Here is a 23369-nt window from a genome sequence, read left to right on the forward strand (position 1 = left end):
GGTGGTCCTGGGCAAGATAAAGCAACTAACAAATTTAAATAGTAATAATAATAATCCAATGAAAGCTGTACGAAAGAAATCCTAATTTAATGCACTTAATCAGCAACTTTAGAAACCCTTTTGGAAATTGCTTATACAGTGGTACCTCGGTTTTCGAACGTAATCCGTTCCGGAAGACCATTCGATTTCCAAAATGTTTGAAATTCGAAAACTCAATATGGAAGCCACATGTCATGTTCGACTCCTGAGACGTGTTCGAAAACAGAAGCATTTATTTCCAGGTTTACGGTATTTGAAAATCAAAACATTCGTCAACGGAGACGTTGGAAAACCGAGGTACCACTGTACTTTATTTTTCTCCTGAGAGAATCTACAGCAAAGTGGGCTAACCTGTGGCCCTTCAGATTTTGTAATACCCCCAACTCCCATCAGTTCTAGTCAGACATGCCTTATGGTTTGAAGTTGTGGAAATTGTAGTCAGACAATGCCTGAAGAGCCACAAGTTCCCTGTTCCTAGTTTACAGAAAGGTTACATGCTTGATAAGGTTGATCTCTTAGTTGTTTATTCATGTGTCTATTACATGTTTAATATTAATTAAAACATTGTGTTGTAGGGTGTTACTGGTCACATCTGATACTGTTTTCTCATTGACCAAAAAAAGGGCTCCCCTCCCCCCACAATGCTAGATGTAATTTCATTACAGAATTATAAAATACAGAGTTATCTCCAGGGTAACACTATTGAAACATCATGGAGACTAGTCTTCTTGACAATGATTATTGACACTGTAGACTAAATTTCCAAACAACAGGCCTTTAAGTGCATGCAGGTTTTACCTGAGGTAGAGAATGGAGAAATGTCAGCTTTTCACACACGCAGAGCGTACTGTTATTTTAGGCAAGTATAATTTTCATCAAGTTTCATACGAACAGCTGATTACAGTTGATTTAGGAATGCCTTCCCTTCCAGTTTGAAATGTCTCACATATTCCAATGAGAATATAAGGCATGCAACAGTTTAAAAATGTATGTAAATTACAACAATGACCGTAGAACTAAATACGAAAAATGTAATCTAAAAGCCTCACAACTGCTGCATGCATCGAGTAGGTCGTGAGCCTTCGATATGCTAGATACTGTCGCTCAGCTACTTTGTCAAATGGTATCTGCTAAACTTAATGTGCCCTCTTCTACAGCTAGTTGTTAATGAGAAGAGAACTTAACCACAAGCCTGTGTTTGGAGAACATGCTGAGCCACACCCTGGTTTAACTCAATGTGGTGTGGGAGGAGAAATGACCATGGAGGAGCTAAGCAGCTGCAAGGTCCTCCCTGGGATATTGGCATACAAAACAGACCGCTGTATACTGGCTCATCAGTATCCAAATGTTTACAGTGGTACCTCAGGTTAAGTACTTAATTCGTTCCGGAGGTCTGTTCTTAACCTGAAACTGTTCTTAACCTGAAGCACCACTTTAGCTAATGGGGCCTCCCGCTGCCACCGCGCCGCCGGAGCACGATTTCTGTTCTCATCCTGAAGCAAAGTTCTTAACCTGAAGCACTATTTCTGGGTTAGCGCAGTCTGTAACCTGAAGCGTATGTAACCTGAAGTGTATGTAACCCAAGGTACCACAGTATTCCTAAATAAGTCTAGGAGTCTAATGAGACAGAACTTTGCGGAAACCATGCTGGTTCTGCTTCAGCAGGACTTGTTCTTCTGTATGCTTGGTAATTCTATCTTTAATAATGTTTTCCACCAGTTCTGCTGGAACAGATTTAACATGTCTGCAATTTTCCGGATCGTTTTTAGTAAAGTTGTCCAATTGGCCACTTTCTAACCATCACGTACAGAACCTGAATCGGGGGGCAGGATATTGTTGATGACTGTGATCATCATTGCAATTTCACCTATTTGGTGTCCCTCAGCTGGTCTCCACTCTGTTTTGTTTCTTGCTGCGTCTCCCCAGTAGCCATATATATCTGGGGCACCTCATTTACTGCTGTTGCTCTCTGCTGTGAGATACTGTTGCTCCCCACCAATTTCAGATATGCAAGGAGCAGGCATGTGTGTTGTAGATGATACCACAATTCAGCGAGACTTACTCCCAGTTAAGGGTGGTTAGGATTGCAGCCTTAATTGTGAACAGAATAGCTTTCTTTTGTAGTTCCTTTTTCATACTACAAAACAAAGCAATGTTATAAGTAGTCCAAAGGACAGCAGAAGTACAAATTACCAGAATGGTAGAGCATGAGATTCTTAATCTCAGGGTTGTGGGTTCATGCCTCACCTTGGGCAAAAGATTCCTGCATTGCAGTTGGTTGGACTAGATGACTCTTATGGTCCCTCTATACAGCATGTCCCCTTTTTGACTCTTCTCACATATAGGTAACGGTAAAGAGACCGCTGACCATTAGGTCCAGTCATGACCGACTCTGGGGTTGCATGCTCATCTCGCTCTATAGGCCAAGGGAGCTGGCGTTTGTCCGAAGACAGCTTCCGGGTCATGTGGCCAGCATGACTAAGCCGCTTCTGGCGAACCAGAGCAGCGCACGGAAACGCCGTTTACCTTCCCGCCAGAGCAGTACCTATTTATCTACTTGCACTTTGACGTGCTTTTGAACTGCCAGGTTGGCAGGACCAGGGACCGAGCAACGGGAGCTCACCCCGTCCCGGGGATTCGAACCGCCGACCTTCTGATCGGCAAGTCCTAGGCTCCGTGGTTTAACCCACAACGTCACCCGCGTCCCATCTTCTCACATATATACACACATATATATGTACACTCACTTAGTCTCAAACCTTCCATTCTTGGGCAAGGTGATTGAGCGAGTGGTTGCTGAACAACTCCAGGCATGCCTGGAAGAAGCGGACCATTTGGATCCCTTCCAGTCGGGATTCAGGCCTCATCATGGGACTGAAACTGCCTTGGTCGCACTGGTTGATGATCTCCGGCAGGCTAGGGACAAAGGTGAGAGCTGTTTCCTAGTTCTGCTGGATCTCTCAGCGGCGTTTGATACCATCGACCGTGACATCCTTCTGGACCGTCTTGAGGGGCTGGGAGCTGGGGGCACTGTCATACAGTGGTTCCGCTCCTTCCTCCTGGGCCGTGTTCAGAAAGTGGTGGTGGGGGATGAGTGTTCAGACCCCTGGCCGCTCACTTGTGGGGTGCCTCAGGGTTCTGTCCTCTCCCCCATGCTTTTCAACATCTACATGCAGCCGCTGGGAGGGATCATCAGGAGGTTTGGGCTGGGTGTTCATCAGTATGCAGATGATACCCAGCTCTACCTCTCTTTTAAATCAGAACCAGTGAAGGCGGTAAAGGTCCTGTGTGAGTGTCTGGAAGCGGTTGGAGGATGGATGGCGGCTAACAGATTGAGGTTGAATCCTGACAAGACAGAAGTACTGTTTTTGGGGGACAAGAGGCGGGCAGGTGTGGAGGATTCCCTGGTCCTGAATGGGGTAACTGTGCCCCTGAAGGACCAGGTGCGCAGCCTGGGAGTCATTTTGGACTCACAGCTGTCCATGGAGGCACAGGTCAAATCTGTATCCAGGGCAGCTGTTTACCAGCTCCATCTGGTACGTAGGCTGAGACCCTATCTGCCTGCGGTCTGTCTCGCCAGAGTGGTACATGCTCTGGTTATCTCCCGCTTGGACTACTGCAATGCGCTCTACGTGGGGCTACCTTTGAAGGTGACCCGGAAACTACAACTAATCCAGAATGCGGCAGCTAGATTGGTGACTGGGAGCGGCCGCCGAGACCATATAACACCGGTCTTGAAAGACCTACATTGGCTCCCAGTACGTTTCCAAGCACAATTCAAAGTGTTGGTGCTGACCTTTAAAGCCCTAAATGGCCTCGGTCCAGTATATCTGAAGGAGCGTCTCCTCCCCCATCGTTCTGCCCGGACACTGAGGTCCAGCTCCGAGGGCCTTCTGGCGGTTCCCTCACTGCAAGAGGCCAAGTTGCAGGGAACCAGGCAGAGGGCCTTCTCGGTGGTGGCGCCCGCCCTGTGGAATGCCCTCCCATCGGATGTCAAGGCGATGAGACATCTGAAGGCAGCCCTGTTCAGGGAAGTTTTTAATATGTGACATTTTAGTGTATTTTTTATCTCTGTTGGAAGCCGCCCAGAGTGGCTGGGGAAACCCAGCCAGATAGGCGGGGTACAAATAATAAATTATTATTATTATTATTATTATTACTTACACACTGTCATGGTTCCATTGTGTGGTGAACATCACCATTCTTATTTTAAGGATCTTAGTTCAGATATTTAGATGAATATATAAACAAGAGAGGTGTGCATTCGTCTTTAAGAGCCACCAAGAGCTGTTTTGCTTCTGCAGAAGTCTGAGGATTATTATGTATTCTGAGGCAGATGTAATTGGGTTTCATCCTGCTTCTTCCCCCATCTTTCCTCAATAGTGGCTTCAGTTCTGGAACAGATATTTTGCTCAGTCCAAGATTAAAAAAGAAAGAAAGAAAAAGTGTCAGGGAGCATATTGTAGTTCTGAAACACCTGCCAGATGTCTTCTACCTCCAGGCTGCAACTCCACTCATTCCGTCTTCCTGTTTCTTGTGCACGTTTTGAGCATCTCTCTAGAGGCAAGCCATTATCTCTTTCTGTGTCTCTCTCTCTGTCTCACAGGTAGCAACATTTTCTCTCTCTCCCTTCCCGAGAAGCTCAGTTTAAGCTGCCACGTCTATCTTTTCAGTAACATCTCTGTGTGTAGTACATCAAGAGTTCTATTTAGAGTGCGTGTTTTTTCAGTAATTTACAAAAGCAATTTAAAATGGTTTCTTAATTTTAGAGCAACAGGCACAGTTTGGTTAAAACTGAGCAAGAAATTCATGTATGGAAGGTCTGTGGTTAACAAAAACAAACCCTATCATGATTGAATGTGGGAATAGTGGACAATTAGTTATTCAAAAATTTGCTGTGGTTACTGTTATACGTTATTAGTACATTGATATGTACATATAAGCACGTAACAGTATATAATAGTGCATTTGAAGTATTTTTATTTGCTCCTGTTTTTATTCTGGCTGGCTGCATGCTACATTGCAGATACTAAGCTCGGGTAAATTAAAAATGTTCTCTAGGGTCTCGAGAAAAATTAGACTTGTATGCAAACGCTATTTTTAATTTCACCAAATTGCTTCTTATAATCCCAACATCCAGTATATTCCCTAATGAAAGTATATGCCATATCTTAAGGAGAAAAAAATATAAAGTGTGTGCTGTACGGAAGTTAGAAGATGGGGTCATATGTAGGAATGAAAATCACGGGAGACGAGCAGTGGGTGTCACGAGAGGCGTCTGCCGGGAAAGTCCCGGGAACTCTCTTTTATTGAATATTACAAACATTGCCACAGGTGTGCTTGTGGCTGATTGGTTGATACAAACACAAAGAAACTTAATGCTGATTGGTTAACATACATACAAGGCGGGAATTACATGTGAGGGGTGGGAATTACATGTGAACATTAATAGACAGATATAATTCACGTGATGAAAAAGGGAAAATAGGTTGTTGTAGTTTTTTTACTGCTGGGGGCTTGTGCAGGGGATGAGTTCGACTTTGAGATTTATAAATTGACTTAACTGCCTCAGAAAGAGGATATAACAGGAACCATCCTTTTCTCTGCTTCCCTTACCCCCCTGCTGCATCCCAGGGAGTATTGTTTCATATTAGCAGGACAGGGAGGCTTCCAATTCACCATCTGATTGGGCTTTATGGGGCCAGTTCCAGCTCTTGTGGCCTGAGGGTGTGGACAGTGTGCTTGTAGCTGTCCGGCCAACCGCATGGCACATCATGGCTGCTTCGAGGTAATGAAAAAGGCTGACTGGGTGTGTCATTGCACGGTTAAGTGGTACCTACCACCTTTGAGAAGGTGGTAATGTGTCCACTTCTGGGGGAAAAACCACTCTGGATCCAGAGTGCTTACTGGGAACAAAGCCTGTTTACTGGGTCAACAAGCAGTGGTGGTCGCATGACCACAGGCAATGTCAGGAGAGGGAATGTCCTTCGGGTGCATGGGATGCTGGGAAAGCCCACAAAATTTGAATCAGATTGGGCCAATCACAGGACAACTTTTGATTTAAACAGCCCAATTGCGGGCCATTGTAGGTGAGTCATTTGAGGTGGACTTGAGTGAAGCCTTATCCTGCCTGGCTTCAAACAGGTCCGCCACCTTTCTATTTAAACTGTCTGCGCTTGCACTTGCATGGTTCAAGTCTTGGATGGCAGAAAAAGGCATTGGGTTGGATCCTTAGTCTTGCAGAGGAGGTAGGCCAGGATCCCACTCCTGTTTCAAAGTACCAGGGTACACCATTATAGGGGTCCAAGGGGAAGGGTTCTGTCTGATGCACAGACAGGGGCTAACAAGCCATAGAACTCCAAAAGGGCATCCTGGAGGGATTGCCCAGATAATAATGCACACCATAGCACGATCCTACATCCTGGATCGACCCTGAAGGAATTATCACCCAGCAAACAGAAGTTGTGGCCAATTTGATTCCAAGACATTGTTTTGTCATTATTACTTTTCTCCAAGAGCCCCAACCCTGACAGATCCTGTCAAACGGCATCTGGAACCGCAACTAATACCTAATTGCTATTATATCTTTGGGGTTCAGGTAGGAAGCTGTGTTGGTCTGATGCAGTCGAGATATAGATAGATAGATAGATAGATAGATAGATAGATAGATAGATAGATAGATAGATAGATATGTATGTGAAGGGACCCCTGACCATTAGGTCCAGTCGTGACCGACTCTGGGGTTGCGACGCTCATCTCACTCTATTGGCCGAGGGAGCCGGCGTACAGCTTCCGGGTCATGTGGCCAGCATGACTAAGCCGCTTCAGGCGAACCAGAGCAGTGCATGGAAATGCTGTTTACCTTCCCGCCAGAGTGGTACCTATTTATCTACTTGCACTTTGACATGTTTTCGAACTGCTAGGTTGGCAGGAGCAGGGACTGAGCAACGGGAGCTCACCCCGTCGTGGGGATTCGAACCACTGACTTTCTGATTGGCAAGTCCTAGGCTCTGTGGTTTAACCAACAGCGCCACCCGCATCCCATAATGTCCAGTAGCACCTTAGAGACCAAGTTTGTTCATGCTATAAGCTTTCATGTGCATGCACACTTCTTCAGATACCTCTTTGGGGTACATCTTGGGGGGGGGAGCATCTATTTCCTCAAGCTACAGTAACTATAATATGTTGTTTTTATTGCATATTTAGCTGTTGTTTTCTATTGAATTGTTTTATTGCATGCCATATTAAAATGTGCTAAAATGTGAATTGGTAGATGTGTTAAATTGGTAGATGTGTTTAAAAAAATAAAAATAAAACTAATGTAAGGCAATCAGGATTGCATATTCAGTCATCTGTCATGGATGCTTTGGAATAGATTACCATCAGGGCCTCTTCCAACTCTACAATTCTGTGATTCTATCTTGGTATTGTATTCTTGACAATATAAAAATACTTTGAATAAACAAATATTAACAGGGGCATAACTTGTCAGCTTGGTTGCTATTCCAACCCCAAGAAGTAATTATTCTCACCTGCTTGACATAGCTACTGCATTTTTTTAAGTGCCCAAACTGAGCTCCATTTTGGGAGTCGGCAAACCTAGTTTGTCTTGCTTGGTATGTGTATTGCTGTGTCTGTAACCTGGGCAACAACAGGAGGGAACCAGTCAGGCTTCCCCAAAGACATGTCGGGTAGAAATTTTATCTTCCTGTTATGACTAATGATTCCATGTGAGTGCCTGATTCTACTCACTCTGTATTAGCTTTAGGAATCAGCCCATCTTAAAATAAGCTTCCATTAGCTTTTTGTAAACCCGGCCTCTTACACTCTCAGCTTATCCCATATATTAATTGATTCATGTCACAAGGGAAAGGTAGACGTCCTTTTCTCAATCTTGAATGGCTTTGAAAATACAGTGGTACCTCTGGATACGAACAGGATCCGTTCCGGAGCCCTGTTCGCATCCAGAAGTGAACACAACCCGCGTCTGCGCGGGTCGCGATCCACTGCTTCAAGCACATGCGCGTGACGTCATTTTGACCATCTGCGCATGCGTGAGCGGCGAAACCCGGAAGTAACGCATTCCGTTACTTCCGGCTCGCCATGGAGCGCAACCCGAAAGCCCTTAACCTGAAGCAACTTCAACCCGAGATATGACTGTAAGTGGGTCTAGCTGTGTTTCCACCCCACCCCCCTTTGACACTTATCCTTCCTAGGACATAACTTCCAGGTCCCATTTATGATGATGATGATTATTATATTTTAGCATGTTCAACAATGCAGAAATAATATAACAAGATACAAAAACATATGATTGCTAAGGAGAAAGGGAAATAATAATCGACACATGAGAACAAATCACCCCCAAAATACAGTGTCAACATGTCAGTCACAGGTGTTAAGCTACCTATGTTCAGTAAGATAAGACAGCTTTACAGTGATTGGGTTGGGTAGCATTCAGTTGGCCATTTTCCATCAGAGAAAGTAAAGAGGTGCCAATTGCAAAAAGAAGTTGTAGTTTCAAGTTTAGCCATATTTTCTTACTGCTTTAAGTAGATCAGCTTGCTTTTCTATTACAACAGGGGTGACTAACCTCTGGCTTTCCAGATGTTGCTAAACCACCATTCCCTTTATCCCAACCATTTATCGCAGTGGCTGGTGCTGATGGGATTTGGAGACCCAACAGCATCTCAAGGCCACCTCTTCATTATAAAATGCTACCAGACCTCCATACCATGATGTCAGTAGAGGACTGTATTTTTGTACCCCTGTATTAAAATTTCCTGTTCCTTTCTGAGATGTGTGTTTTTGTTTAATAGCACACACACACAAACTTGAGAGGTTGTATTTTCAAGCAAGTAGACATTTCACCTTTCCATTTCCCCCCCTTTGAAATGCACACCTGAGTGAGTGTTTCTAGCAATTTACCTCTTTCATGTGTCCCTCGTTTAATTCAAACAAGCATCTGAAACATGAAAGCTAAGTACAGCATAATGCAATTACTTTCTGTGATGTTTGCCGAGTGTTTTATGAAGCCCGTCCATCTCTTTACAGTGGTCAATGAACGTAACATAATTGGATCTAAAAAGGGTGCTACTGTGTTCCAATGTGCACATAATGTTCCCTTTTTATAATGTTCAATAATTAAGACTTCTGAAAATACAATGCAAGCATTTATATAATCAAGACAAGAGATGAGTAACTATTCCAAAATAGCATTTTGTTTAGTAGCAAAAATAAACCAGGGTGTTGTTTTCTTTAAGCTTTAAAATAGGATAAACTGGAACATTACAAAGGTTGTTCTTTCTCCCAAGTTGTAGCTCCTGGTACTGAACTCCATTATTGGGTATTATGATTTTATTTTAACTTAGTATGTAGCTTCTTTCTGGTTGAATACATACTAGCTTAGGATCCTAATAGGCTAGATATGTGTATTAAAGTTTACTGAGCCATTAAGACCCAGGATATGTGATGCATTCTCTGTAGATGCATGCCTGAAATAAGAGTAAACTTTGGTTCATGCGTAGAATGTCCTTATTTCCTATTTGCCACTCCAGCGAATATCATCTCTGCAGAAATGAGCCCCTGACCAGATCAGAAACCACACACTAATATAGATGTGTTAGGCATATTTTTGAATAGGAATCCAGCACTTAGTTACATGGTTCTGTGCCTCTTGAAGTTGGTTGATGTTGTAACTTCAGAAAGCAGACACACCAATTTGGAAAATGAATTTACACAAACACGCAAAATCCACTTTTAATTATTAGAGTGACATTTTTTTCAGATGTGTAAACTGAAGCCAAATTCAGATTGTTGGAGACTTTGAGCTGCATCACTTTTTTATAAAACCATAAGTTGCTAAATGTGGTGTTCTCATGGTTAAAGGCAGAGGTCTGCAACCTAAGGCCCATGGGCCACAAGCAGCCCACGGGGGCCGTTTAACTGGCCCATAGACCCACACTGCCCGCTCGGTCGGATCCTGTGCACCGCGCTAAACTGGGGCGGAGCAGAGTGGGGACCGCCTTCCGCGACTCTGGCCAGCTTCCCATTGGCTGTAGGAAGCTCCTGCAACCAATGGGAAGCTGTGCACGCCTCCTCCGCGCTGGAAGGAGCGCCGGAAATAGTGTTTGTTTGTTTGTGCCCAAAAACTTTGCCAACTCCTGGTTAAAGGTGTATATTTTGAGAAAGGAAAAGGAAGAGGCAGGGTAAGAAAGAATGAGGGCAAGCAGATGCAGGCTCTTCTGCTGTTCTAGCAGAGAGAAGTTTGCACACTGATTCTGGAGACAGCCAAAGGACACTCATAATGGTCTCATTCGCACATAACGTTCTGTCAAACCATGGCTTAGCACAAACATGCTGGCTCCCAGGGTCTTTGCTTCTCCCCAGTCTTCCCAGCTCAGTTTGGTGCTTAATGTGTCGTCCAAACCCAAGTTCGTGGTTGATCTAGGGTTGCCGTATTTCAAGAAGTGAAAATCTGGACACAGACAAATTGTTTGAGCTTTTTTTTAATAGAAAAAACCCAATTTTTTGAGGTTTTGGGGGTTATGTTGCCCCCCTCCGGGACATCACTTTCATAGTTTTCCTTAACCATGATATGTAGCCAACAACAAACAAGCTTATGTGTTAAGGAGGAGCTTCACTGTGATTGTGGGCTTGGATGATACACTAAACTAAACCTTGGCTTAGCTGCTACAAAGCATTCACCTAAAAGGAACAAAGCAATTGGGAGCTTCTCTCTGGGAGCCAGTAGGTTCGCATGGTCGCAGCAAACCATAGTTCGGCTTATTATTATCATTTGTATATTGTTTATTAATTTATATATTGCTTATATGCCAAAATTACCTAGACATACCGTATCACATGAACTAGGCCAGTGTCTGCCTTCTGGCCTAGGAGGAGCAAAACCAACGGAACCAAACCATTCATGTTCACATAGTTCACTGGTAGCTTTACAAAAAGGACTTGGTTGGTTGGTTTTTCATCTCTGAAAGCCTCCTATTTTTGCCCCCTGGCAAATATACAGGGAAGAGCAGGAAAGCCCAGCAGTTATCACGTTGAACATTTAGTTTTGTGTGATTGTTTATACAGAGCTGTCTTTCTGATTATGCCGCCACTTCATGATTAGTGAACCTTGCCCTTTTCAACACTTTACAGTTTCTTTTAAGAGCTTTAGCTTTAAAATATTTCCATTATAAGCACTTTTGCAGCCAACTCCTATAGTGTAGTTCTGCATTATTGGTTCAGTTTTAGGGATTGTTGAACATTAAATACTAAGACCTCTTTTGCAGTAATTTGTCGCAATCCACTTTTCAAGAATGTCCAAATGCAATGGGCTTGGGGCTTTGTTCATTTTGGTTTTCATATTTTGGAATGGAACCAAGCACAACTTGTTTGTCTGAACATATATTCAAGCTTCAAAATGTAATTTAATGGGAAGCATGAAATTAAGGGTTGCATCCAACTAACTTCTGCTCAGAATGGACTTACTGAAATTAATGGTGCTAGTTTAGCCATGTTTATTAAATTCAAAGTTTACTCTGAGCATGGCCAGTGTTGGACACAACCTAAATGGCAAAACATGACGTATGATGGCAAAACATGAAGTCCCCAGTAAATCAGTAATTAGATATGAAGCATACGGACTTCTGTGACAGACCAGTATCAGAAACATTACACCAGCATTGTGAAAATTCTGTAGCGAATTGTAGGCAGACAAGTTGTGGCAAGCGTTTAGATTTTTTTTTACTGTTGCTTTAAAGCAATGGTGGTTATGTTGTTTATAAATATTAATCATTCCATAAAATAGAACATTATAATTGTTTTGCCTCTGTGTCCAAGTCTGGCTAAATGCAATATGAATTTATATATATTTATAAAATATTACAAAAACATGTGAAAAGTTATACAGATGCCATTTATATTAGCCTAAAGGGGATGTAAACATGTACTATTTTATGGCAAAGGGTGTTTAAGGTGATAACAGAAATCACTGGGTTAAAGCTAACCAAAAGTCCAGAGATAGCATTACTATCAATTTATGATAGGATGGAAGGTTGCTCACAAATTTAATAAAAGCTGCACGAATTCTTATAGCTAGGAAGTGGAAGGGCCAGTGTGGTGTAGTGGTTAAGAGCGGTTAAGAGCGGTAGTCTCATATTCTGGTGAACCGGGTTCGTGTCTCCGCTCCTCCACATGCAGCTGCTGGGTGACCTTGGGCCAGTCACACTTCTCTGAAGTCTCTCAGCCCCACTCACCTCTCAGAGTGTTTGTTGTGGGGGAGGAAGGGAAAGGAGAATGTTAGCCGCTTTGAGACTCCTTAAAGGGAGTGAAAGGCGGGATATCAAATCCAAACTTTTCTTCTTCTTCTTCTTCAAACAGAATATAAAATGGAAGACTGGAAATAAAGAGGTGTGGGATATATCTATTAATGATAAATTAACATGTGCCATTAAGGTAAGACAGGGAATATGCAGGAGAAATGATTTTGGGGAGATATGGAGGGTGTTTGTAGAATTTGTACTGTTAAAACGGAAAGAGGTCAAACCATCGCAAGAGGTGTTGAAATTTTGGGATGTTGGATAGTTACAATGGAATGGTCTCAGTGGTGCACATTATTATTATTATTATTTATTAATTATTATTATTTTTAAAATTATTGTGATACTGAAAAACAACAGCAACATATATATAATTAGTCTAAATACACAATGTATTGTCTTGTTCCCTGACAGACGCCTTGCATTTCAAAGACAGAGAATCAGCCACAAGGATTAGCAACCAGCGTCAGGTGGGGACAGACACCCATCAATCAGTCTACCCCCTGGGACACAGACGAACCCCCATCCAAACAGATGAGGGAGACTGAAAACCCAGGTATTCTTTCAGCCTTATTTGTAATTCTGTTAGGTGGGTGGGTGGGTGGAGGGATTGTTCAAAGCAAATTCAATATGCTTTCTCCAATTACCTCTCTAAATAAGACTTTATCACGAGTCCTTTTTTCATGCTACAGCTGGCTTTTCTTTCTAGTTGTAAAGACCCCCTCAGGTTACTCCTATGTCAGGGTTAATATAAATGTATTAAGATGCCTGCAAGTTCATTAAAGCATTTTCTTTTCCCTTCTCCACCAGGGTAGAAAACAAACAAACAAACACACACACAAAAAACTCGCCACTGCATAATATGTTAAGAACTCCTTTTATGTCCATAGCCACCTGAAATGATTTCCAGCTTCCAGACACATATCATACAATGTGCAGCTATGCCAGACGCCTAATTACAATCTCTTTGTAGTGGCTGCAACACGGTTATTATACGCGCCAAGTGTTTGTCAGGGAGCCATGAAAACACGTTGGGGAAAGAGGATAATTTTCTTGGAAGCATATACTTAAGCTACACAAAGCTGCAAAGCGCATAACATTGTAAACATTCTGTATTGCTAGCTGATCGCTATTTTCAACATTTGCACTCTCCTGCCATGTCGTAGTCCTTCCAGGCACTTGCCAGTTTGGAGTGGTTCCAGATCCGTCTCCCCACCACCATCTCCTTTGGGGTTGCAGGAGGGACGGGCTCAGCAGGGGAAATTGAATATTAGCAGCATTGTACAGAGAGAGAGTATTGGACCTTCCTTTTCCAAAAATTGTTCTTATTGCTAGCTTTCCTTTTTCCAGGTACAGCTCCATGGGTTACAACAGTTGCAGCAGGTAGCCAGCCAACTCTTATCACTCATTCTTATGGGATGACTCAACCTCCGACCTTCAGCCCAGCCGTGAACGTCCAAGCCCCTGTCATTGGAGTTACACCCTCACTCCCTCCTCACGTTACCCCCCAGCTTCCATTAATGCCAGCTCATTACCAGCTTCAGCAGCAGCCTTCACAGCCTCTGAGTAACATGGTTGTGAACCTGCAAAGCCAGCCTCTGTACACTAACAGCCATCCCATTACAATGTCTTCTATGACCGGGGTTGGTCAGGTGACTCACCCGGGCCACAGTGCAGTAGGGAACGGTCATATGACTTGTCCTATCCTGCCTCCACCACCGCCTGCTTTGCCTTCAGCCGCCCTACCTAATAGCGTTCCGGCTACCAATGGGCAGGCTGCTCCTCAGCTTCCTCCTAACCAGACGGGCAGTCAGGACAGCACAAATGGCGTGCAGATGCTACGGACGGTTGGTGTGGGAAAGTACGAGTTTACAGATCCTTGGCATCCAAAAGGTAAGTTAGCCCAGAATTCCTCATGCTTTCCATGCTTTGTACTTTGCACTCTGGGATAGAACATGAGTTCAACCAAACTGTGGGAGGCAGTGGAAGACAGGAGTGCCCGGCGTGCTCTGGTCCATGGGGTCACGAAGAGTTGGACACGACTAAACAACAACTTTGGGATTATGTGTACTTTGGGGACGTAATGTGTCAACAATGTTCAAGTTCTGCCAAAAACCCTACATAAGAGGTGGCCTTGTGCTCACAGTGCTGATGTTCCTCTGCCAGTATTCCAGCACCGGTTTCCTGTCTTGTGTTCTGTGGCAGCTTTTCATAAAGATGACAAACTCCTTCCTCTGAGAAGTCGGGGGAAACTATGCACTGGTTTCAGCACTGAATGACACTTGCTAGGGTACCTCGAACAAGCAAAGATACACATCTCAAAGTGCATGAGACAGCTGTCACTTGTTGCCTTAGAGTCCCGTCCCCCCCTCGTGAGGAACACTTACGTAAAAACCACCCCACTGTCTTTCTAGGTTAAGTTGTGGCTTTTGAGCCAGTATTTTTATATGACACTTGATAATTTCCTCCTATTCAGCGTGGTGTGTGTGTGGACTGGACTAACATTCTAGTTGGCTCTGCACACTGGGTTGGGTTAGCCAACCCAACAAGAGCCTCTAAGGTGGTACTTCAGAGTGTGTTGATTGAAATTGACCTGTGATCTGGTACTAACTCTCCAAGAGACTATCAGGCCAGGAGCAGTAGTTATTTGATCCATAGAACCGAATGCATCTGAACCATGCTGGGAAGTTAGGATGGCAGGAAATCTGCACTAGAAAATCCCATAGGGGTTCTGCATGCTTCCCTCCCGCACACTTCTATTTCCCTCATATTGACTTCACAGCCCACCCCTCAAATCTGCCCCAGGGACAAAAAAAAAAAAAAAGGCGAGAATTGTGTGGGTTGTTGTGTAGTTCTCTGCATATACCTTGCTGACAGTCCACTATGTGAACATTAAGTGTGACATTGCATGTTAAGTTTCTTTTAGTTTACAGTATTCCCTTGTTATGTTCTCTGGGAAACTCTCAGTCTGACCATGTCGTTGAAAATATATTTGCTTTCTGAGGGAAGGTTAGGCTTGTGGGATGATGCTACATTATGTAAAACAAAAAACAGAGCAGCTCACATCACCTGTTACATGCAGCCATATCCGCAGGGACAAAGCATGACTGTATCTCACGCTAGGTTGAGATTACCCCCTGGAAGGTAACAAGCGAAGAGGTGCTTTGACTTGCTTCTGTGAATGCTAGGACAGCTCTTTAAATGTGCTGCAGAAATCAGATGCAACCGTGTTGTGTTTGGAAATTCATTCTTCCTCCCAGCACTAGAGTGCTGATTTAATTTAATCTTTGTGTGCTCTGTTTTATTTTTCAAATTAACCTGTCTCTCCTTAACAAGTATTTAGTGTTCCCCATATGAAACTGAAATAGAACGGAGCTTAAGAAAAATCTCTTAAGTCAGTATAGAAGACCACAAAGGCTCCATTAAGTCTGCTAAGCTAATTGTACACATGAACAGTGCCCATATGTTTAATTTATATATTAAAATCTTTCGTGTAGCTTGATACCAAAGAAACTTCATTACTATTAAATACCTTTCATTTGCATATGAGGATATTCATTCCGATTGCCCAGCTTTTAAGAACAGTTGCTTCACACCCTGATTTCTAAAACAAAGTACTCTTGAGTGTTTTCAGGTTTTTACTTCTTAGAAAATATGAGATGAAGTGACTTTGAAGGATCTTTGCTATCCATATATTTCTTATTATTTCCAAGAAAATTAAGTTCACACCTTATTCCCTTCCTCAGTAAAAAATGTTAAATATAACACCATATATTTCAAATGTTAAAGAGATTTCAGAATCCAAAATTTAAAGTAAATATTGAATATTTTGGCAGGGTGTCTCATTTTGATTCTAGAGTTTTTAATTTATTTATTACTGTCTGACCAGAAAAAGCATCTTGGAGCAGCTTCCAGGTGTTGAAATCTTTCCTAGAGATAAATAATTTGCCCATCCATTTTTTTAAAAGTTGAGGGTTCGTCATGATGATTCCCATTGTGGTTTTTATCATAAATATCTATAGGCATCTATAGGCCCAAGGTTATGGTCTGAAGGAACATGAGGCTATCCTCTTTCTGAAGCCACGCAAATCATGGTCTGGATAGTGCCCAAACGGTGCACTATCCAGAAACCACATGTACTTTGTCTTGAGTTCAAATGTAGAGATGAAAGCAGGTATTAGTTTTAATTGATGACAGCTGTCAATGGATTAGCTCTACAGTTTTGCATAAATTGTAAGGTGGGCAGCTGTTTTCCTGTGAGTTAGATTTTACTATCTTCTTATTTATCAAATTTATTTGTTTAATGATAAAGAGAGACAGTGAAACATCCATATATGATTTATTATGTAGGTTTATGGGTGCGTGTTTGCAAATCAGGGTTTACCAATCTTGGGTCGCCAGCTGTTGTTGGACTACAATTCCCTTCATCCATGACCACTGATCCTGCTAGCTAGGGATGATGGGAGTTGTAGTCCAACAACAATTGGAGACTCAAGTCTGGGAAACTCTGATGTAAATAAATATATATACACCCAGAGAGGGAAAGAAATTCTCATTCTTTAAAAGCTTCATTTAGACACTATAATTGTGATTGTCAGTTCTAATGTGGAACAAGCGGATATAAAATCTACTTAAATAGAGGAAAACCTCAGTCCAGCAAGGCAGAAGACTATAAGCTCTTGCCATGTTTAGCATGAGATATCCCTCATATAAACCATCTCAAGTTCATAAGAAGAGTGGTTTGATTTCTCTCTCAGGGGCTTTGTGTCTTTAAAGCCTGGCTAATTTCGGAGTTGTGTGTGACAGACAGCTTTCTCTCAGATAGGGAGATTGGAAGCACAGCGACGCAATGTCAAAATGGTTCAAACGTGCAGGGAGAGCTCCTTCACTATCAGTTTTTGAAACGAGCTTTTCTGCCTCATTTTGGGTGAACCTTGGCTGGTGTTGCAAGGAAGTTCTGCTGCAGATGTGCTTTGAGATCCTTTTCATTACGTTCCCATCATTATTCCTCCCACCACACAGACATGCACTAGCCCCATTTTTGTTTCTGCTTGACAATCCGCCTGGTATGGAGTAATTACTTCACAATTCCCTAAATGAAAAGAACACATCTTGCCAGTCAAAATAAGGGATACTGATGTTTTTATACATCATTAGTGAACTGATTTAAAATTTCACATTTTGTTTTCCCTAATTATGTTTCATTTGGCTGAGCTGTATTCTTGCAGGGTCTGCACTAGAAATGCACTTACTCAAATGTTTCTTCTTAATAGCCTGTTTCTGCTTTACAAGTAAACAAATACATGGCAAAAAATAATAACAATCTCAACCCAATATATAAAGGTTATGCGGAAGATATTCCATTTGCAATAGGTCAATGGTCTTTTTTGACATACAGCTTGAAATTAAGTCAAGTCCATTTAATATTATTTAAATTGTAGTAACAGTTACATTGTATTTTGTTATACTTTACAGAACCTATCTTTCAGTCTTTATTCCTTTCTTTTCATTGAACCATGTGCCAAATGAAGATTTAATTGGTCTCTTACAGCTGCTGGTGATGCTGGTATTGAGGAGAGATGTTGAGAAATTTTAAATGATTTTTTAAAAAATGCTGTGAATATGTTGACGATTAGCCTGTTTGCAAACATTGGGCAACTGGTACTTTGTCAATTACTGCAAAGAATTGTATTGCAAAAATATGCAATTTTAAATTAAATTAAAAATAATGCTGTTCTATATTAAATGCTTGATAGCTCTTTCCAAGCATTATATAAGGCAAGTTCCATCATTATGAGATGCTATATATACAATAAGGGTGGATTCACAGAGCTTATTTGGTGCTTTTACCCCAGAGTGGAAATGATTTGACAGTCTACCTTCTACCATGCAGTTAAGCCCAGTTTTATAGCAGTTCTCTGCCACTACTTGAAATCTAGGAAAGATAAGAGATGATAGCACTGGGATTAATAGCATGATTAGAGAGTGTAGATGACTACATCCCCACACCATTTCAGATGCTATATTGACAACTTTTAAGTGATTAGCTTGTGTCTCCATTGTAAGCTTGTGTCTCCATTATAAGTGTCATTGACATCCATACTAGAGTGCATTTCAGATAAAATTGCACGTTTAATTCCCACTGAAAATTAGGGTAGATGGATGGTTTAATTCTTCTTTTTAATCAGCAGGATAACGTCAAATATATTTATATATTTCAGATGGCATGTTTATGAGAATCCTGAGGATATGGTGCAAGTTACATTAATTTAATAATCAAATGCTACGATGTTGATAGAACGTATGTACATCTTTTAAGAGTCGTTTTTAATCAGGCTGGGCAATTACAGAATATCTGGATTCCTGCCCGTCAGTGAAAGCTTTCCATTGTTTTAGAGTCACAGACTGCTGGAAAACTGGAAAGAACATTCAAAACATAATGTGTGGTTCACTCAGTTTTAATAGCAAATCATACTTTCAGTATTTTCACTCATTAAAAGAGACTTTATTATGGTTAGATTTGGTCTAGCTCCGCCAACCCGCTACATAAGGTCTTGGTTAATCAGAGCAATTCGTGGAAATCAAGTGACCACTTAACTTTGGCAAAGTAACTCCTAAATCTGTTTTATGTAACCAGCTCCACAGAACACGTAAAGAACTTCCTTGAAACCCAAAAGCAAAAACTGGCAGGTTTTGGGTCTGAAAGAAAATGTGTGCTGGATGCCAAAAACAACAGAAAACAGCTCCTTATGTTTCATTTTACTGGGTGTTTCTGGTGTTAGCTACCACCTCCTTTTCATCCTTCTCAAGGTCTAATTTGTTTAATTAATAGATTTTTACACTATGCACTGGGCTTCAAGCATTCACTTCTCAAAAGAAAATTAAACTCTGCAGGTGGCCAGAATCAGTCCCTGGTTATAGGAAAGAGGGAAAGAAACAGCAATGGGCTGTTGGAATATGGTGATGTGAAATAATCTGCACCACATTACTCTACATTCCTATGCGTATTTATTTACTGGGTATTTCATTAAACTTGTGCACCGCTTGATTGTAAAAACAAAAACCTTCAAAGCAGTTTACAAAGCATAAAACAGTAAAATCAACCCAAATACGAAAGTTAAAATTCTAAAATACAGATTAAAAATTTTACCTGGATTTTCTAAGCATCTGGGTAGGGTTGTCTAAATGGGAATGTTTTTAGTAGGCGCCAAAAAGAATACAGTGAAGGCGACTTCTTTATCTTAATAGGTAAAGGTAAAGGGACCAGTGACCATTAGGTCCAGTCATGACCGACTCTGGGGTTGCGGCACTCATCTCGCTTTATTGGCTGAGGGAGTCGGCGTTTGTCCGCAGACAGTTTTTCTGGGTCATGTGGCCAGCATGACTAAGCCGCTTCTGGTGAACCAGAGCAGCGCATGGAAACGCCGTTTACCTTGCCGCCGGAGCGGTATCTATTTATCTACTTGCACTTTGATGTGCTTTTGAACTGCTAGGTGGGCAGGAGGAGGACTTGTGTTTTGCTGTCAAAGCTTCTTCTTCGTTGAACAAACCTTTACTCTTGTTACCTACAAATTAGCCTTGAGAGGGACTGCATGTGCAGATTTTTGTCCGACATTCTGAGTTGAAGAACTAAGAAATTATCGTTGCTTTGTAATACCTCCAAGAATTACATGTTGGACCATTTCAGCAGCGTCAGTGGTTCAGAATATTTGCTTGTTAAATAAGCATGGGGTATATGCATATAGAACTCCGCATGCCAGGTCCTCATGTCTATAGCCCAGGCTTCCTCAACCTTGGCCCTCCAGATGTTTTGAGACTACAATTCCCATCATCCCTGACCACTGCTCCTGCTAGCTATGGATCATGGGAGTTGTAGGCCAAAAACATCTGGAGGGCCGAGGTTCAGGAAGCCTTTTAGAGGTGAGTGGGCACTGGGCGTATACATTGTGTTGCATGCTGAGACATATGCATGCCCACCTGTGTTTCTGTATAAACCAAATTTAATTATTCCACAGTCTACTCTTGAGGCAGCTTGGTTTCCTCTTCCTCAGTACTCGTGTTATGTTATCCATTCTCCCCTTGGTGAAGAGCCATTCACTACATAAACAAGATTACATTTCAAGTCATGTCTGTGAACTGCTCCGTGTGTAGAAAAGGTAAGTTAAGAGAGAGATTTGATAAAACTTGGTTGATGGATAATTATATGAAATTCATCAGATGCATTACTGGGAAATTAGAAGTTGTTGACTGCAGGCCTTTCCTTTCTGATACATAATTGGTCTTGGGAGGATGCATATTTTTAGTTTTGTAAAAATAGATGATATTGTTCCTCTCCAGTAATTATTTGGATGCATATTTTGCCCTTGGAAAGGAAAAAGAAAAAGTAAAAGATTCCAACTGCTGCTGTTTTTCTAAATAAAGTGAATATGGAAGTACTAGCAGATACATCAGCAATGACCATAATGCTAGCTTCTTGATTTCTTGCTTCCATATATAAACACTAAACTGAAATTCTATTTTTTTTACTCCTTGCTCTCATCATAGTGGGACATATTTTTACAGTACTAAGCTCTGCAGTTGCACAACCCTTATCAATGTCAATAGAACTTTATTTTTATGTTACAGTTTTATAAACCACTTCGCAGCCCAAGTTATCAGAGTGGTGTCCAATAAGATAAAATGAGGTAAAATACAAAAGATAGATTATTATTTTTTATAAAAAAAAGAGAAACCATTGCTACTATTATACAATTAGTATTCCATAAAGCGACTGAGCCACACTTCAGGGAAAGACTTCTCAAACAAAAATGTATTCAGTACCCACTAATAAATAATAATAAGATATCACTGCATTTTAATATTCTTCAAGAAATTTCTAAGAAGGGGTGTCATTTGCTGCCTGTTTACAGTATGCAGACCTGAGGCATAACCTCATGCAGCAACTGTATCTTTTTGTGTATTAAGAGCTTTGCTTAAACTGTGGAACTCATGGCCACTGGGATAAATGTCACAGTGTTAGAACAAATGGCCTCTCTAACAGGTAATGTATAAATAAAGAAAGATAATAATTCTACTTCAGGAACAAGCTACCTAGTGTACCTCTAATTGCTTTGTTCTGGGATGTATATACATTATGTGTCGATTCAGTGTAGCGTTAGGGTTATAATTCCGCCAATCTCTCCCTCCCCCTTCTGTCCCCATGCACTATTCTAGGGGTACTCCCCACCTTTCATCGTGAATTCTGGGGAGGTAGGGGATAAGCAGATGAAGGAGAAATGGGGTAAGCCTCGTTGTTCTAGTCGGAGTCCTTTCTGGCCCATTATCCAGGTGGTGAACTTCCGGTTTCATTTGGATAGCATCTGTGGAAATGGACACTAGGTTTGAGCCCGTATGACAAGCCTTCTGTTGTTAGAGCACTGGAAATTATTGAACTAAATATTCATTTCACCATAGGGGGGGGGAAGATGGTGGCCATCTGAACGTTCATTGGCGCACTTGGGGAATTTCCTCTCAGTGCAGAGACCAGATTTGTAGAGCAGATTTTCCTCAGGACCAAAATGGGAAGAAAGGGTTAAAATGTGAGAAAGGTGACCCACAGTACTCTCTATTCTACATCCCTAAACTGGTTTGGGCATTCAGGACTCAAAACTCAAGATGAATTCACATTCCTAGGCATATCACAGTGGGTATTCTGTGAAGAGAGTGCTTGAATACTGTAGCCAGAATAGCACCCATGGATATTATAAGACAATTCTCATCATCTGATTGAAAGAGGTGGATTTGCTTAGTGTGGAGAAGGGATGTTTAAAAGGGAAACATCAAATGCCATATACTAAATAATACTATATAATACTATAGAAGAAACATCAGCGTGCTGAAGGATTTTATACCTTGGCTGTCCTTTGAAAGATGGGCCCTGGGAGGCAGGAAGGGGAGGAAGACAATGCAAGATATCACCCTCTCCAGAGGACATGCTTAATTCTCCCATGGCGAGTTATCAAGTGACTCTTGTGTCACTAGCCTAAAAAGAATGCCCTTTTCCAAGGCGTGATATCTTAATAATTTTCCTTTTCCTAAAGTGTAAGCAGAATCCACAGTCACTTCCCTTCACTGTTACAAAACAGTGGGTGGAGTCATAAAGATGCCCAAAAGCATTTAAATCATTCCTGATCTTAATCTTTTAAATGTTCCCTAAGACTGTCAGGGAGCATTATCAGCACAGAATGCAGATGCTGATGAGAAAGTCTACTTACATCTCCATCAACTCTCTCTCTCACTCCCTGAATGATCAAACCAAAGGAGATCGCTATGCCCCTAGTGACCAAGGAGCCAGCAGAGGGAGGTGTCACAATGAAGGGCGTTTCACAAGGACCTCTGCAACCTAGCAACCACCAGCACTCAACTGACACTACTCTCAACTGACACTACTCTCAACTGACACTACTAAATTGCTAAGTTTTAATCCACATTCAGCTTTTTACAAATATGTAAAATGAAATGGGCAACTCTCCCACCACAAACACACACCTCTTGCTTGTAAGTTCTTCATCTTTCAAGTAGACTCAGACCAGAATTCCCTCCAAATAGAGGACTATTCTCTGTAAAGTAGAGAGCCATGTGTTACTTCTGTCAGGGAAGGAGGGAGCAAGATTCCTGCAGCTGGTGTTTCTCTGGCCAATGCTACAAATCCTCTGAGAGAATTTATGCCTCACCAACCTCAGGTCTGCCCTCGGGCAACTCACACCTGCCTGCCTTCTTACTGTCAGCTTCCTTCTCAGTCTTTATGTTGCCCTTTATAACTCAACAGGAAGGAGGATGGGGACAAAATAGTTGGCTCTGCCTGGCTCTGGCCACAGCTACTGTTGATCTCCCTGCCTTCCACTTTGCCAGTTTCCATGGGCAAAAGCCACCTCTGAGCAGAATCATGAAGGATAAAATCATTTTACGTATTCCGGGACATCACAGGGGTGACCACAGTTGAGGTAGGAACCAGTTAGTTCCAGGCACATG

At 42.0% G+C, this 23369-nt stretch overlaps 1 protein-coding gene across 1 annotated transcript in view; it reads left to right on the forward strand.

Moving 5' to 3' along the window:
* Positions 1-23369, forward strand: part of KLHL29 (kelch like family member 29) — a 445478-nt gene that overhangs the window by 252783 nt on the left and 169326 nt on the right. The window contains exons 4-5 of the mRNA XM_081856969.1: positions 12774-12915; positions 13710-14252. Of these exons, the coding sequence (XP_081713095.1) occupies positions 12774-12915; positions 13710-14252 (685 nt within the window). The remainder of the gene's footprint in view (positions 1-12773; positions 12916-13709; positions 14253-23369) is intronic.

This window comes from Podarcis erhardii, assembly GCF_964252035.2.
Source record: "Podarcis erhardii genome assembly, chromosome: 3".
NCBI lineage: Eukaryota > Metazoa > Chordata > Lepidosauria > Squamata > Lacertidae > Podarcis > Podarcis erhardii.